We start from the raw sequence: 14,854 nt of genomic DNA, 5'->3' as shown, positions 1-14,854 counted from the left end.
GGGGAAAAAATAAAACTTTGCGATGTTGACTATTTTGTTTCGCTCAAAGCACCAGCTTTTACTGATCTTATTTTGTTTTGTGTTTCTGTAAACTTCCCTACCTGACCCCCCCCGCCCCTCCGTATTGTCTTTCACTATTCATTCTTTTCTTTTTTCCATTTCTTTCATAATTTTTTGTTCCATAATTATGGATTGTTAATGTTTGATTGAATATGTGAATTAGAGTTAATTCAACTTGCCCTGATTTGAAAAAGGCACATCTAGTGCCAAAACACGTGTTATATAAGATTCAACTTGTGTGTTATGATTAAAAACCAACACTAACGTTTTGAAACAGAATTAAGTCAAGTGGCGCATTTTTCTTTGTGTGAGGAAACTTACCCGTTTACAAAATAGAGGTAGGGGGGTCTTGACCTCCTCTTTTCCTCATGCCTGTGCTACACCTGAGTATTTACAACTTTAATTTGGGCACAGGCCTTAAAAAAGTTGGCACAACAAAACCCCAACCTTTTGTACACACGTTTGAAACAAATCTGGTCTACAACAAACCGGTAGCTGTGAACATACATGCCAAAAATGATCAATGCCCATGCTGAAAGAGGTCTCCATTCCAGAAATATTAGTTATTACAAGCTCACACTTCTGAAAATATTAAACTTGCATTTCCACCCATTGACAGACAGGAAAACGACTTGCTCCCAGGCTTTTGGCTGTTTAGGTAGAGTAAAAGAAAAGGATATATTTATTGGAAGATATTTTTTATTAAAACAAATGTCTACTAGCGAAGAGTACAAAAGAAATTTGGTCCATCAAAAACATAATATTAAGTTAATAAAAAACAAGAAATCTGCCATGGGCCTAGGTATTATGGAACCATAACAGACATTACATGGGGCAGACAGGGAAAGATACGGGACATTGTTTGAATCCACTTGAAAAGATAGTCGTTGGAGGCCCACAACAAACTTACTGCGCGACAACAGGAAGCAGTATTCCAACAGCTAAATTACCTGGCTTCCTGCAGAGCAACTAGAAGCCTCGGAACATGTAGCGGGGGACCAGGGACCGGAGGTATTCCAAGCTACACACCTTTAAGGTCTTCTTTAATTAGGACAGTAAATCAGGGCAGGGAGTGGAGTTTGAAATATAGGCCTGCACACGCTCGTGTGGGTCATTTATTTGAAATGTCTGAGACAAGGCAATCCAAGAGCACACCACTCAAATTAAGTCGTTGGCAGAAGCAGCAACAACCCACTTCCTCTTTGAATCTTAAAGGAGATTGTGTTAGGGGAGTACACAATGCAGGTTCAGTGGGCTCTAAATGTGTACATCAAGCTTTGCTCTTATGGATTGCTGTGTCTGATAAGAGACATACCACCAACGTAAAGAAAGGTATAACTGACCCCCTATGCCACCCACAGCTTAAACTATTTGTGTTGCAGCAAGTTGAAAATTAAATCTTAAAAGGAAACCCATTGTAGCAATGCTCTTGCTGTAACCACTTACCTGGAAATGCAGTCTCCCCACATAACATTACCCGCCAGTTCTGCTCTGCATGGGTGGGATTTATTTGCATATTCTTTTTTTTAAACAATCCAATTTGCTTTAAGAAGTGAATACATCTTCTCTAATAGTCTCCGTTAAGAGAACCTGGTTGGGGTTGGAAGGACTGTTTAGTACAGCATATTAAATCTCCCCTGTTGTGCACACCACAGCAATGAGTTCTTCACCTGAGGATGCCGGAATATCTTTTACTCTTCACTTTACTTTTCACAGGTTCACCAAGTCTCAATCTGCAGAGGTTCTTTACGGATTGCATTCAACAACAATACAAAGCTTCAATAGTCTCATAATAAACCACTATCTCAAAGAACAGTCAAGATTTCTGTGACAGACAGACAAATATTACACCACCCGGAACGGGTCAAACTCGCTTCATTCTACTGACCTCAAATCCCTAACCCCATCCCAACTATTCTTCCTATGCTAAAGACCTTAAGGCAGAGACTGGAATCTGGGACTAAGGGCACCACCCCTATCAGAACCCAAAGACAGGGAAACTGGGGGAGCACTCTGAATGCAGACAGAGCAGCTGAAGGCATATCCAGTGAAACACAGCATCTAGATTCCAGAGCATGTATCCTTCCCCATGCCTCTGATGAACAATGACACCAATTGTGAAAATGAGGCTTAGGAGTTCCAGCAATCTACATATATGTGACCAAGACCATCCAAACCAAACTTTCTGCATGAAATGAGTGTGAAAAGTGAAAATGCAGCTTGCATGTGAAATTCAAAGCAGAGTCCATTCACATGGCAGGTAAGAGCCTTCTGTGTCATTAATGCCACCTCCCCCGTACCGAGACAAATCCACACTGTTGACCAGAACCAGCATCCGGGCGAGTCGAGGTATGTGTGTGTGTGTCCAGTGATCACAAGTCTGCACGTTCCTGTGATCACTCTTATGTCAATGCTGGATACAGGCAGTGCCTGATGCTGTACGCAGAGCAACAAACTGAAGGCTCTGCTAGTCCAGTTGTAGAGGAGAGCAAAGAAGCCCTTCGTGCCCCTTTTAGGTATTGCGAATTCCCAGTGCTTGCTCAAGCTCCTGTCGCCTCTGTTGCACCTGAGGGGAAAAAATTAAAATAGTTAGTGTGTCTGAAATGGATCCGTATTTAATATGACTCATTTGAACGACCTGCACACACTCTGGGTAGGTTATAAGAATCTTCACGAACTTGCTCAATTCATCAGTGGAACAAGCTAAAATCACCTTGAAAATCTTAACTAAATGTGTGTAGCCAAAATAAAAGGACCAATGCCTCACCATAGTGAAACACTACTAATCCCAACCATTCACTCGCATCTATACAGTCTTAATATACGAATGGGAAATTCCTCTCGGAGAAAGGGACTGAAATGTGTCTACACAGCACAGAAGGAGAGGCAGATTTGCTGACCAGCATCCGATCAGACAAGCCATTCAGCTACCAAACCACTTGCTTTTCGGCTTTTATTTGCAAAGATTAGAGAGATTTTTCCACAGCCCTCTAAAGAGGCGTGTGAAATCATCTTTTGGGATGCAATGGAGAAAGTTGGTAGCTAGGTTCACTTAGTCAAAAAAGGTTTACTGGAGAACCCACCTCTTATATAGTAGGCTATAGGCTTAAATAAAATCGCACAAAGTTAAGTGCTTCAAGTTGAATGCACCAGAGGCCTTTTTATCAGTAAGGGACTTCCACATAAAGCTAAATGTATTAACTATGAATATTAAAATACTAAGGGGTGGGGAAAAAAGAGGCCCTCCAAACATCAGAAAAATACATGACAGTCCATGTTCAGGGTCCACAATGTCTATACAGAACCCCCTCCCCAACCCCCCCTGCTGAGTGCAAAGCAGGTTACATGCAGGTAAACCACATACTTAGGAATGTATAGCACATAGAGGGAGGGAAGGGAGTTAAATTAAAACAATGCCCAGAGGGCTCAGAATAAACTTAAGATATAGACCATAATATTAATGCACGCCTAGAAATAGTTATAACCAAGTTAAGATACAGCAACCTAGTACAACTCTAAAGTAGCATAGCACAAAATGAGGAGGTCCCTCTGTGAGCTCTGCTGAGGCGACACTCCTCCTCCCAAGCTCCTCTGAGAAGCCTATCTGCAGCATACTCTTGGACCGGCACCCCCTCTCCTCCCCCCCCCCCCACCACTCATGCCTAACTATTGATGATCATGGTGTTGCAGGGGCATGATGCAGACTGCACTAGGTGAAAGCTATTGGTTTTGAATCAAGTATTACACCTAACTTTACTTAGGAAAAAGGGGGGTGGATCCTCGCCCCCAAAAGTTCCAGCCGCCATTGTGTGCAGCCATTAATATTATGCACATGGCAGAAGCGGAGGCAGCTTTTGGTTCCTGTTAGGTAAGAAATGGAGTAGTCACACTGTGTGAGACTACCCAAGACTTATCTGCTTGGTATTAGGTAACCCACCATTTGGTATAGGTCTGTAATACACAAGTTGGTAGTGTGACTGAGCAGCCAGGCCTATCTCAAGAGGGGTAAATGTGCACTGTACAGATGAAATCAGTCAATACAAGTAACACTTCCACTCAAGGTTTCAGTTATAGTTATTTAACAAGACTTAATAAAGCCGTCTTTAAAAAGGCAATTGTAACAGTTCAAACAAACTTTGGCATTGCGTCTCAGAATCGAATAAGCAGGTGAATACTCTGGATATGCTCAATACATTTCTCCTACAAACTGAAGTGATTTCGATTACAAGGATAGTATTTGCATTTATATAGAACACCAACATACTTTGTAGACTGCTTTTCAGAAAGGAAGGGTTAAGGAAAGTAGAAGGTTAGAACAGTTTCTACGAAAATGTGAGGCCAACCAAATCCTCCAATGAGTTCTAGATAAGCCTTTCGCAGCAGTAGCAGCACTGAACAAGCTAAACAACCTATGGGGGGACAAGTAATACCAAAGTCAATGGATTTAGAAGAACAAGTTACTTTCTTACCTGGTAACGTTCTTTCGATGGGATGGTCCGACGACGTATTCCATATCTATGACATGTAATCACCACAGCTGTGCTGCTTCGGAAACTTTTTCGGCGTCTGCGTCCTGCGTCGATGCGCCGCCGTCGAGGACCTCATCCGACGTCCGACGTCATCCGATGTGATGAGTAGGACGCACGACGCCAGTAGCCTCAGTTGTAGTTTTTTTTTTCCCCAGAACGTGTGACATTAGTCAACTGCCAGTCAGACACAAAGCCTTGCGGAACGTAAGCTGCAATCGCAACAGAAATTCTGCAGCGGGGAAGGCAGGGCGGGAGCGATATGGAATACGTCGTCGGACCATCCCATCGAAAGAACGTTACCAGGTAAGAAAGTAACTTGTTCTTCGAGGGGATTGGGTCCTCCGACGTATTCCATATCTATGACAGACTCCCAAAGCAGTACCAAAACAAGGAGGAGGGAAAGAATTTAGAATCAAAATTTAGAATAGCCAATCAAATAGCAGAGCAAAGGACCGCCTTGCCAAAGGCCAGATCCTGCCCTCTGATGGAATCGAGGGAATAATGCCGTACAAATGTATGTACTGAAGCCCAGGTGGCAGCATCACAGATGTTGCGAATAGGAACACCCCTCTGCAGGGCAGTAGATGCCGCCACGCCCCTGGTAGAATGGGCCCGCAACCCAGCCGGTGGGTCCTTACCCGCCAAGCGCTAACACTCCGAGATGGCCAAAATAATCTAGCGGGACAAAGTCTGTTTCGTCACAGCTTGCCCCAAGCGCTTACCAGCGTAACCAATAAAGAGTTGATCGTCCACTCTGACCCGGGACATGCGAGAAACATAAAAGCTTAAAGCTCTCCTAGGATCAAGCCTATGGAGCCTCTCCTCTTCCTTACCAGGATGCGGAGGAGGATAGAATGCCGGAAGAACAATCTTCTGGGCCAAATGAAATTCCGTCACTACCTTTGGAAGAAAAGAAGGATGAACTCGAAGGACAACCCTGTCCTTGTGAAATACAGTGAAGGGCGGCTTAACAGAAAGTGCCTGTAACTCACTCACTCTGCGAGCGGAAGTAACCGCAACTAAAAACACAGTTTTCAAAGTCAACAGCCTCAAAGGGCAAGAATGTAAAGGCTCAAACGGAGCACCCATAAGAAACCTAAGAACAAGGTTTAAATCCCAACCGGGCACCAGGAAAGGCGACGGAGGGAACACATTAGTGAGCCCTTTCAGAAACTGTGAAATTAAAGGGATTTTAAAGTAAGAACATACTTCAGATGAGCGCTTAAAGATGGACAGCGCCGCCAGGTAACCTTTAATGGTACCCACTTGCAAGCCCCTGTGGGCCAAAGAAAGCAAAAAGGACAGAACCATGGGGATGTCACATGCAAAAGGATCCACATTCTGAACTCTGCACCAGTCGCAGAACTTACGCCAACGGCAACGGTACAGAGACTTATTTGCAGGCCTTCGGGCCGAAAGCAACACCTCCATCACGTCTTCAGGGAGGTTCCCAATCCTTATACCTCAACCTTTCAGAAGCCAAGCGTGAAGGTTGAGGGATCCGACCTCTGGATGGAGAACCTGACCCCCCCCCTCCCGTGAGAGCAGATCGTCTCGGTAGGGAAGACGACGTGGATGGCAGATGGACAAGTCGAGAAGGTCCGGGTACCACGTCCTCCGAGCCCACGCCGGAGCAATGAGGATCATCCGGGAACCGAACTTCCGTAACCTCCGCAGCACTTGCAGGATGACGGGGACTGGAGGAAACGCGTACAGCAGCGGGAATGACCACTCCACCACGAACGCGTCTCCTAAGGCTCCCTTCGGAGGAAATTCCCGCGAGCAAAACCTCTCGCACTTCCGGTTGACACTGGAGGCGAAGAGATCCACTTGAGGGGTCCCCCAAAGGGCGAAGATCTCCAGGAGAATCTCCTGAGCCAACTCCCACTCGTGAGAGATCGCGCTCTGCCTGCTCAGAGCGTCCGCCGTCACGTTTTCGTCTCCGGCCAGATGAACTGCCGAGATCGAAACTTCCTGCCGGATGGCCCAGAACTCGAGCTGCATCGCCTCCCTGCACAGAGGAAGTGACCCTGCCCCCCCCCTTTTTGTTGAGGTAGTGCATGGCCACTGTGTTGTCCGTCATGATCAGGACATTCTTTCCTCGCACAGTCGGCAGAAAAGCCTTCAGGGCTAGCCCGACGGCCCTCAGCTCCAACAGATTGATATGGAGTCTGGACTCCGACGGAGACCAACGACCGCTGACTGTCAGCCCGTTGGCATGAGCTCCCCATCCCGTGAGGGATGCATCCATCACGATCGTCACCTCCGGCCAGGGTAGCCAAAATGGAGCCCCCTTCATCAAGTTGCCTTCGACGGCCCACCACAGAAGGTCCCGGGCGACCGAGGGCGGCACCTGAACCGGGTCCGACATCCTGCCGGAGGACTGCGACCATTGCGTCTTGAGTGCCCACTGCAAAGATCTCATCCGCAGGCGAGCCTCTGGCACCAGAAGAATGCAGGATGCCATGAGGCCGAGCAACCTCAAGAACTCGAACGCCGGGAGCGTCTGGGCATGCCGAAACTTGTGCACCATCTGCTGAATGTGAAGAGCCCTCACCTGGGGAGGAAAACACTGCCCCAGGGAAGTGTCGAGCACTGCTCCGAAGTACTGGAGCCTCTGTGTTGGCGTCAAATGGGACTTCTTTAAATTGAGGGAGAAGCCCAGCCTGTGAAGGGAGTGGCAGGCGACGGACAGATGATCCAGGACTTGCTCGGGAGAGCTCCCCCTGATCAACCAATCGTCCAGGTAGGGGTAGACGTGAATCCCCCCTTGCCTGAGATGCGCTGCCACCACCACCATGAGCTTGGTGAAAACCCTCGGGGCGGAGGTCAAACCGAACGGCAGGACCCGAAACTGAAAGTGCGAGTCGCCAACCGCGAACCTCAGGTACTTCTTGTGCTTGGGATGGATCGGCACATGGAAGTAAGCATCCTTGAGGACGAGTGACACCAACCAGTCCTGAAGCTGAAGGGCCTGGAGGACTTGAGAGAGAGTAACCATCTTGAACTTGTCCTTCCTGAGGAGTTTGTTCAAACCGCGCAAGTCCATGATGGGTCTCAATCCCCCGTCTTTCTTGGAAATCAAAAAATAAGGGGAATACCATCCCTTGTTCCTCTCCGCTACAGGCACCAGTTCTATGGCGCCTTTCTCCAGCAGGGCTTGAATTTCCTGCGCAAGGAGCGGATCCGGACACTTCAAAGAGAGGTTCCCCGGTGGATTGTCGCGAGGCCTGTGCCGAAAGGGAAGACAGTAGCCGTGGGTTATGATCTCCAGAACCCACACATCTGAAGTAATGGCACGCCACTCTACAAGATGCTGCGCCAGCCTTCCCCCAACCGGCGAACCATGGGACATGGCCTCATGACTGAGTAGGAGCGGCTGCGGCGTTACCTGAGGGCAAAGAGGCAACTGCCCGAGCGGCCTTGGCACCACGGGTACCTTGTCGTCCACCTCTGGTACCCCTGCGTTGGCCCCTTTGACTGCCAGCTCCTCTCGCTTTACCAAAGGACGAGTAATAGCGAAAGGAGCCACCCCTCCACTGCTGTCCCCTAGGACGAAAAGGCGGAGGTTGGCGAACTGCAGCGCCCAACGACTTCGCTGCAGCTTTTGAGGTCTGCAAACTCTCAAGGCTCTCGTCAGCCTTGCTGCCAAAAAGATGTTCACCATCAAAGGGCATGTTGAGGAGCCGGGACTGCACATCAGGAGCAAACCCCGACTTCCGCAACCACGCAAACCTGCGTATCACGGTGCTCGCCGCCATGGACCTACTGACGCATTCAGCTAAGTCCAAACCCGACTGAACGGACTCACACATGGCATCCTTACCATCCTGGACCATAGCAAGGAAACCATCCCGTTCGTCCCCTTCGGGAATATGTTCAGCCGCTAACGCAACACAGTTCCACAGAGTGTGCGTGAAACGTGACAAGGCACAAATGGAGTTGGCCGCCTGAAGCGCCATACCACCAGAAGAAAACACCTTCTTCGCCCAGCCATCAAAACGTTTGTCGTCCCCATCAGGAGGGATGGTAGGGTACGACGCCTGCTTTGCCGGGGCCGTGGCCGCCTGCACCACCAAACTTTCCGGAGTGGGGTGCCTGGTCAAGTAGCAGGGGTCGCCACTGGCTGGACGGTATTTTCGCGACAAGGATCTGCCCACTGCCGGGAGACTCTCCGGAGCAGTCCAAGCCGCCGCCACCCTTCGCTGTAAAGCCATATGGAACGGCAGTACCGGGTCAGTTGGGGGACCAACATCAAGGATGTCCGTCAGATCATCCTGCACAAACTCCCCTGGGGGAGCAGACCATCCCAGATACTCAGACACCCTAGCCATAAGGCGCCGGTATGAGGAATCGGCATGGGAGCCAGGCTCAGGCCTACCAAATTCCACCTCCGGAGAGGTGTCCAGTCCACTGGCATCATGCAGTGACTGCCTCAAATCGTCAAATTGACTATGGCCCGAGACAATGTCATCTGGCACCTGACTAGGAACCAGGCCATCCGAATCCTCATCCGCCTCTGAAATATAATCCAGGTGGCGGAAAGGCACCCGAGAGTGCCTGCTCTTAACCAGAGCCTTCCTAGGGGGTACACCCGAGACACGGGGCACCTCCGACACGAAAGGCGTCGCTGGCGTCGAGCGAATCGGCGCCGACGTCGAGAAAACCGGCAACGGCGTCGAGAGGATCGGCGTCGACGTCGAGGAAATCGGCGTCGACGTCAGATGCAGCGCCTCCAGTAACGGCGGCGTCGACACAGCCCTCGAAGCCGGAGCTCCGAGCGTGTCCCTCGACGACCTGGACGTCGACGGCTTCGACGACTTCCTCGAAGCCGGAGCCACGAGAAAGCCTGTCGACGCCCTCGACGCCTCAGACGTCGATGTCTTCCTCGAAGACTGCACAGGCGCACACGGTCTCGAACGCGTCGAGGACCGGGACCTGGAACGGGTACGGCGAGAACGAGCCTCCTTGTCCGAACGGGACCTCTCCCGTGACTCGTGCCAACCACTCTTGCGAGCGGTGTCTCTCGACCTCACACGGCCGACCCCACTCGGGGGCGCGGACGGTTGAGTACCCTGCGACTCAAGAATCGCCAACATTTTCTTCCCGAAGGAAGCCCATTCCTCCGGCGTCGCACGGCTGGTGGGAAAACCGACGTGCCGGGCAGAGTCCTCGGAAGAGGACCTGGAAGGCGACCGGTGACGGCGCATCCGAGAATGCCTCGAAGAGGCTGAGGAGTGGCGAGACCGACTCCTAGAAGAAGACCGACGAGACTTCCGACGATGACGCGGAGAGTCACCCCTCGAATCATCCGTCGAAAGCCCCGCCGACTTCGACTTCCGGGGCTTGGACACCCGACCTACCGACAATTTCTTCTTACGTTCGCGTAAGGCCTTGGACGTGAGCGACTGGCAGTCGACACAGTCATCCGTGTCGTGGGCCTCCCCAAGGCACCAGAGGCAGGCGTCGTGCGAGTCAGTCACCGACATCTTGGACCCACACTCCCCGCACTTCTTGAAGCCCGGACGCGGGGTTGAAGACGAAGTGGAAGACATCGTCGAAGGAATAGTCACAAACGAACAGGTTCGAAGAACCAGAAAGAACAGAACTCCAAAGAGTCGAGGCAAGAACCGAGAAACACGAAGCAACACGTTCGCGGAAAAAACGGAACTGAGGCTACTGGCGTCGTGCGTCCTACTTATCACATCGGATGACGTCGGACGTCGGAGGAGGTCCTCGACGGCGGCGCATCGACGTCATCGACGCAGGACGCAGACGCCGAAAAAGTTTCCGAAGCAGCACAGCTGTGGTGATTACATGTCATAGATATGGAATACGTCGGAGGACCCAATCCCCTCGAAGAGTGCCTTTAGGGAGCCAGGACAGCCAAAGTGATTTGGACAAAGTCTATAGTTCCGATGCACTTCTTGGATAAAAAGTATTTCACAAAGTCAGACAGTTCAGAAAATCACTTGTAGGAACACAAGCGATTAAGCCTGTGCAAAGGGAGTTGAAATGAACTCAGAAAGATAAGCAGGTGTAGGTCTCAAGTGAGACAGCATGACTCAAGGCAAGAAGGTAAGTACCCCTAATTCCAAACAGGACCTCTGGTTAGAAGAAAAGTGGTCCAGCTGGATTCCATCTTGCTACGGCTATGCATACCCCTGGTTCCTGAGCCGCAGTCGTGGGGACAAACGAGGACGTCTGGAGGGCTCCTGCGGCAGTACTCAGGAAGGCCGTCGCCAGCTACGGGCTCTCTTCAATTCAGATGCACTTTTCGGTTTCCTGCACTTCGCAAACAGTACTGATGTAGAACGGTTAACTCTGGTTGGACTTTCCTTGCTCCCCCAGTCCTGCACTCTGGTGAGGGGACTCTGGATCAGGATTTCCTGTATCTGGAGTGTCCTGAGGAGGCTCCTGCAGCATTTGGCCGGATTTGTTGTGCAGCAGACGTTGCACTCAGTTATGGACACTCAACCTTTGGCATTGGGCTTCTGCAGCAACGGAGAGGTGAAGCAAGTTAGTAATTGCACCAAAGTGGAGTTCGCCTCGGGGTTAGTTGGTCCCACTAACCTAAGGAAAGAAGTCGTCCCGTCCAGAGCTTTGCTTTCAATACTAAAAAGGAGGTTCACTGGGCAATTCAAAGGTCCAGGAGGTGGCAGCAGCTTCTCTTCACGATTTCTTCTTTGGATGTTTCTTCCAGTGGTCGACTCTGCCTCTCGTCCCAAAACCCTCTCTTAAGTAAGTTTCCCATTCATTCACAGCCTAGGCTGTCAATCACACAGCAGGGTGGTTGTCCGACCAATCAGGACTGGTTTTGTTCAGGCAAACCAAGAGACAAAGGACAGGGGAGTTTCGGGACCCTCCCTCACTTCCTGCTCTTCCAGACACACTGGAACCAGGGGCGAGGTTCAGGGTTTATACCCGCAAAAGGCAAAACAAACAAAGGGCTCAAATCCGTCTCAACGCACAGAGTAAAAGCCAAGAAAGACCTTGCAAACAGAAAATCGTGAAAAAAAGAAGACAGGGGCCATTTTGACAAAACGGACACCCATGGATTCTGTACTGCAGCTGAGGGTTCAGCCTGCGGTAGAAAAGCACATTGCTAGTAAAAAGTAAACCACTGCCACAAGCCATTTAAAGTAGTGAGGGTAACAAAAAATGTTACATGAGAACGTAGGATAAGGGGCTACTTGATAACCCCCCCTTCCCTACTACTCCCCAGCACTCCACATAAGATGGTGTGTGCTCAACCTACAAAGTAGAAAGGTAGTGTTAGAGAGAATTCTCATCAACGTGCTAATTCCCTTCACCTTAGAGACCCCCAGCAACTTTGCTGGATTTTGAGGTCTTGATTTTTTTCTTCCTGGAGAGAGTGAGCCTTTTTTCACACACTCATCTTTTACATTGTGTCACAGCACCTTCAGTGGAGTGGCACAGGGAAGTCTTAGATTTCCTCAAGGTTTAAATACCTTCTCTGGGATAAACTACTGTTTCCCAGAACAGTAAAGTGAAATTGACTTTACTTACCTTTTCAACTTTGTAGACCCTGCGCACACTATCTTACAATAGGGTGCTGGAGGTGTTACCTAGTATCACTTTGTATAGCTTCTCATGTAAAATTTTTATGTTACCCTTTCCTCACTGAATAGCTAGTGGCAGTGGTTTTGTTTTAACTACCATGGTGTGCATTTACCGCGGGCTGCGTTCGCAGCTGCAGTAAAGCACCCATGGGTGCCCATTTTGTCAAAATGGCCCCGGTCTTTTTTCGCCATTCTTTGTGGAAAGGTCTGAGATTTACTCTGCGCGCCAAACCAGGTTTGGTCCCATTGTTCATTTTGTCTTTGGCGGGATTAACGAAATGAGGGAGGTGCCCGAAACTCTCTCTGCTTAATCTCCTTGGTTACAGGAATGCACCCAAGGGTGATTGGCTGGAGGGCTGTCCTCGGAGGACAGCCACCCTGCTGTGTGATTGACAGCTAACCTGTGAATGAATGGGAGAAACCTGCATAAAAGGCAAGGCTTAATGCTTGGAATGTAGAGTCGACCACTGGACAAAGGAATCTGAAGAACTTGGAAGAGATGCCTGCTGCAACTCCTGGACCGTTGGTTTGCCCGGTGAAACCATGCTGCAGTGCTGAAGCTCCGAATTTTCCTCGAATAGAGAAGACCTGCAAAGGACGACTTCTCCCCTTGGGTTGGTGGGACCAATCAACCACAAGACAAGCTCATCTGGAAATCCTCTCAGAGCTGGCTGTACTTCCATTGCTGCTGCAGGAACCAAAGTGCCAGGGAGAGGAACACCAGAATCGAGTGAGTGTCTAAGTCAGACCAGAGCTCCAGGAAGATCCTCCGAACTCCCAGAAAGCAGGACCAACCAAGCCTGAGCCACCTCAACAGAGTGCTGAACCCCAGATGCAAGGAAAGTCCAAAGTGGTATCTGAGAACCGCAGTGTTGCTATTTGTGAGAGCCGCGAGGAGCTGAAAGCGCGAAGTGCTGCTTATCTGAAGTTTGCCCATTGCTGCTGCTGACCTTCAATTCGTAGAGCACGAGTCCCCAGACGTCCTCCTCCTTGTCCCCATGACTGAGGCCCAGGAACAACAGGATCTCCAGTCCTACACAGTAACAGAAGCCAGCTATAACCAATTTCATCTACCTAAAGGCACTGTAAAACTAAGAGGATTTACCTCTTGTCGTGTAGCCTTGCTAGTTCTCAGTTGAGACTTGTCTTGGTTGCTTTTGCAGAGTTGCTTGCAGCTTTGCCCCTCACACGCCTCCAAGTGAATCTATCTACACAGACTTCTCAAACATTGTGCAATACTTTTACTTACCTACAAGTGCTACAGCTCACCTAGACTTTTGCTCAGTTAACATTGGCTGGCCTGGCTCCCTGAAAGACTCCTCTCACCTGACTTTGTGCTTTACCTTTCCTCCAGGAAAGGGTTAATTTACTTTGATTGGGAGGTGAGGGGGTTCTAAAGTACTTACCTGCTTCAGAATATTTGTTTAACCTTTGTTTTATTCTTAAATCCTTTTCTTTGACAACAATTCAGTATTGCTCTAAATGTACCAGTGATATATTAATGTCCACAGTGTCTTAGTTATTTTAGTCACCTCAGGGAGTAGGAACAATCGGTGTGCCATCCCAAATGGGTACTTGCTGATTTAGAGAAACTTAAGAGTGTGTATTTTGAAGTGTATTTTTGTGTTACTTATATATTGCGCCCTTCTGAAGAAGGCTTATTCAAATGACTGTTAAATTAAATTAATTGCCACTGTGAATCTCTGTGTAAAAACCCTACTGCTCACACTGACCCCTCTTGAGATAGGCCTGGCTGCTCAGCCACACTACCAACCTGTGTAGTACAGACTTATACCAAAAGGCAGGGTTACCTATTGCTAGGAGGACAAGGTTGCTGTAGTCTCCCAAAGGGTACTGCACACAATCTTGCCTAACACTTCCAATCGACCTGGGGACGCTGAAAATGACGACCCGGAGCCTGGCGAGACCCACTAGTCTTAAGACCACCAGCCTTTTGAGCCATTCCACGTTGTGCTGCAACCTTGCGGGGCTGCAATACCCCAATACCTTGGGACCTCAAGCCATTGCGCAGTTGTCAACTAAGTGCTTAGTAAACCCATTCAACTGAGGAAGTACAAGACTCCACTCCTATTATAAGGCTGTACCACCCAAGTATATGATAACATAGACAGAGCATCCAGGCTAATCTTAGGCGGGAGGGACGGCTGTAGAATCAGTACAAACAAATCCTAATACAAATATGGTCCAAAGAAACACTGAAACACTATGTATTGTAAAAATAAATTATGTATTTTAAATACAGGTAGGCCCAGATAATTATTGGGGGGGGGCTGGGGAAATACAAACACATTATTAAAATAGAAAAACACTTTGCTTACAGTTACACAGACCAAAGCATATAACCTTATTTGGAACACAACAGTAGCTCTAGGGAAGTCACACCAATAGTTACTTTTGGATTACTTACAGTAATACAGGGTGGTAGACCCTAGCAGTTGTACTGTGACTCAGCAAAGAAAATCACAGTGAATGAACTGGACAGTATATTTTTCAGAATAGTGGAAAACTTGTTCCAGGAACAGTATAAACCTGTAACTCTGATTCAGGATAACAGTTATACTAGGGGAGTTGGACGTTGGGGTGTAATATACAATTACACTTACTTTTCAGCTCAGTGGAACACAGTCTAAGATCAGTAAGAATGTAGTACACTATTTTTGG

At 48.9% G+C, this 14,854-nt stretch overlaps 1 protein-coding gene across 4 annotated transcripts in view; it reads right to left on the bottom strand.

Annotated features, from left to right (window-relative positions):
* Positions 1-741: 741 nt before the first annotated feature.
* The window catches only part of SMARCD1 (SWI/SNF related BAF chromatin remodeling complex subunit D1), a 292,989-nt gene continuing 278,876 nt past the window's right edge, over positions 742-14,854 (bottom strand). For all 4 annotated transcript variants that reach the window (XM_069653674.1, XM_069653676.1, XM_069653677.1 and 1 more), the window contains one exon: positions 742-2,626. In XM_069653674.1, the coding sequence (XP_069509775.1) occupies positions 2,573-2,626 (54 nt within the window). In that variant the 3' untranslated portion in view covers positions 742-2,572. The remainder of the gene's footprint in view (positions 2,627-14,854) is intronic.

Source organism: Ambystoma mexicanum, chromosome 3q (genome assembly GCF_040938575.1).
Source record: "Ambystoma mexicanum isolate Mex_15411 chromosome 3q, UKY_AmexF1_1, whole genome shotgun sequence".
NCBI classification, from domain to species: Eukaryota; Metazoa; Chordata; class Amphibia; order Caudata; family Ambystomatidae; genus Ambystoma; species Ambystoma mexicanum.
Note: the sequence above shows the minus strand (reverse complement) of the source record. Positions and strands in the feature narration are given on the sequence as shown.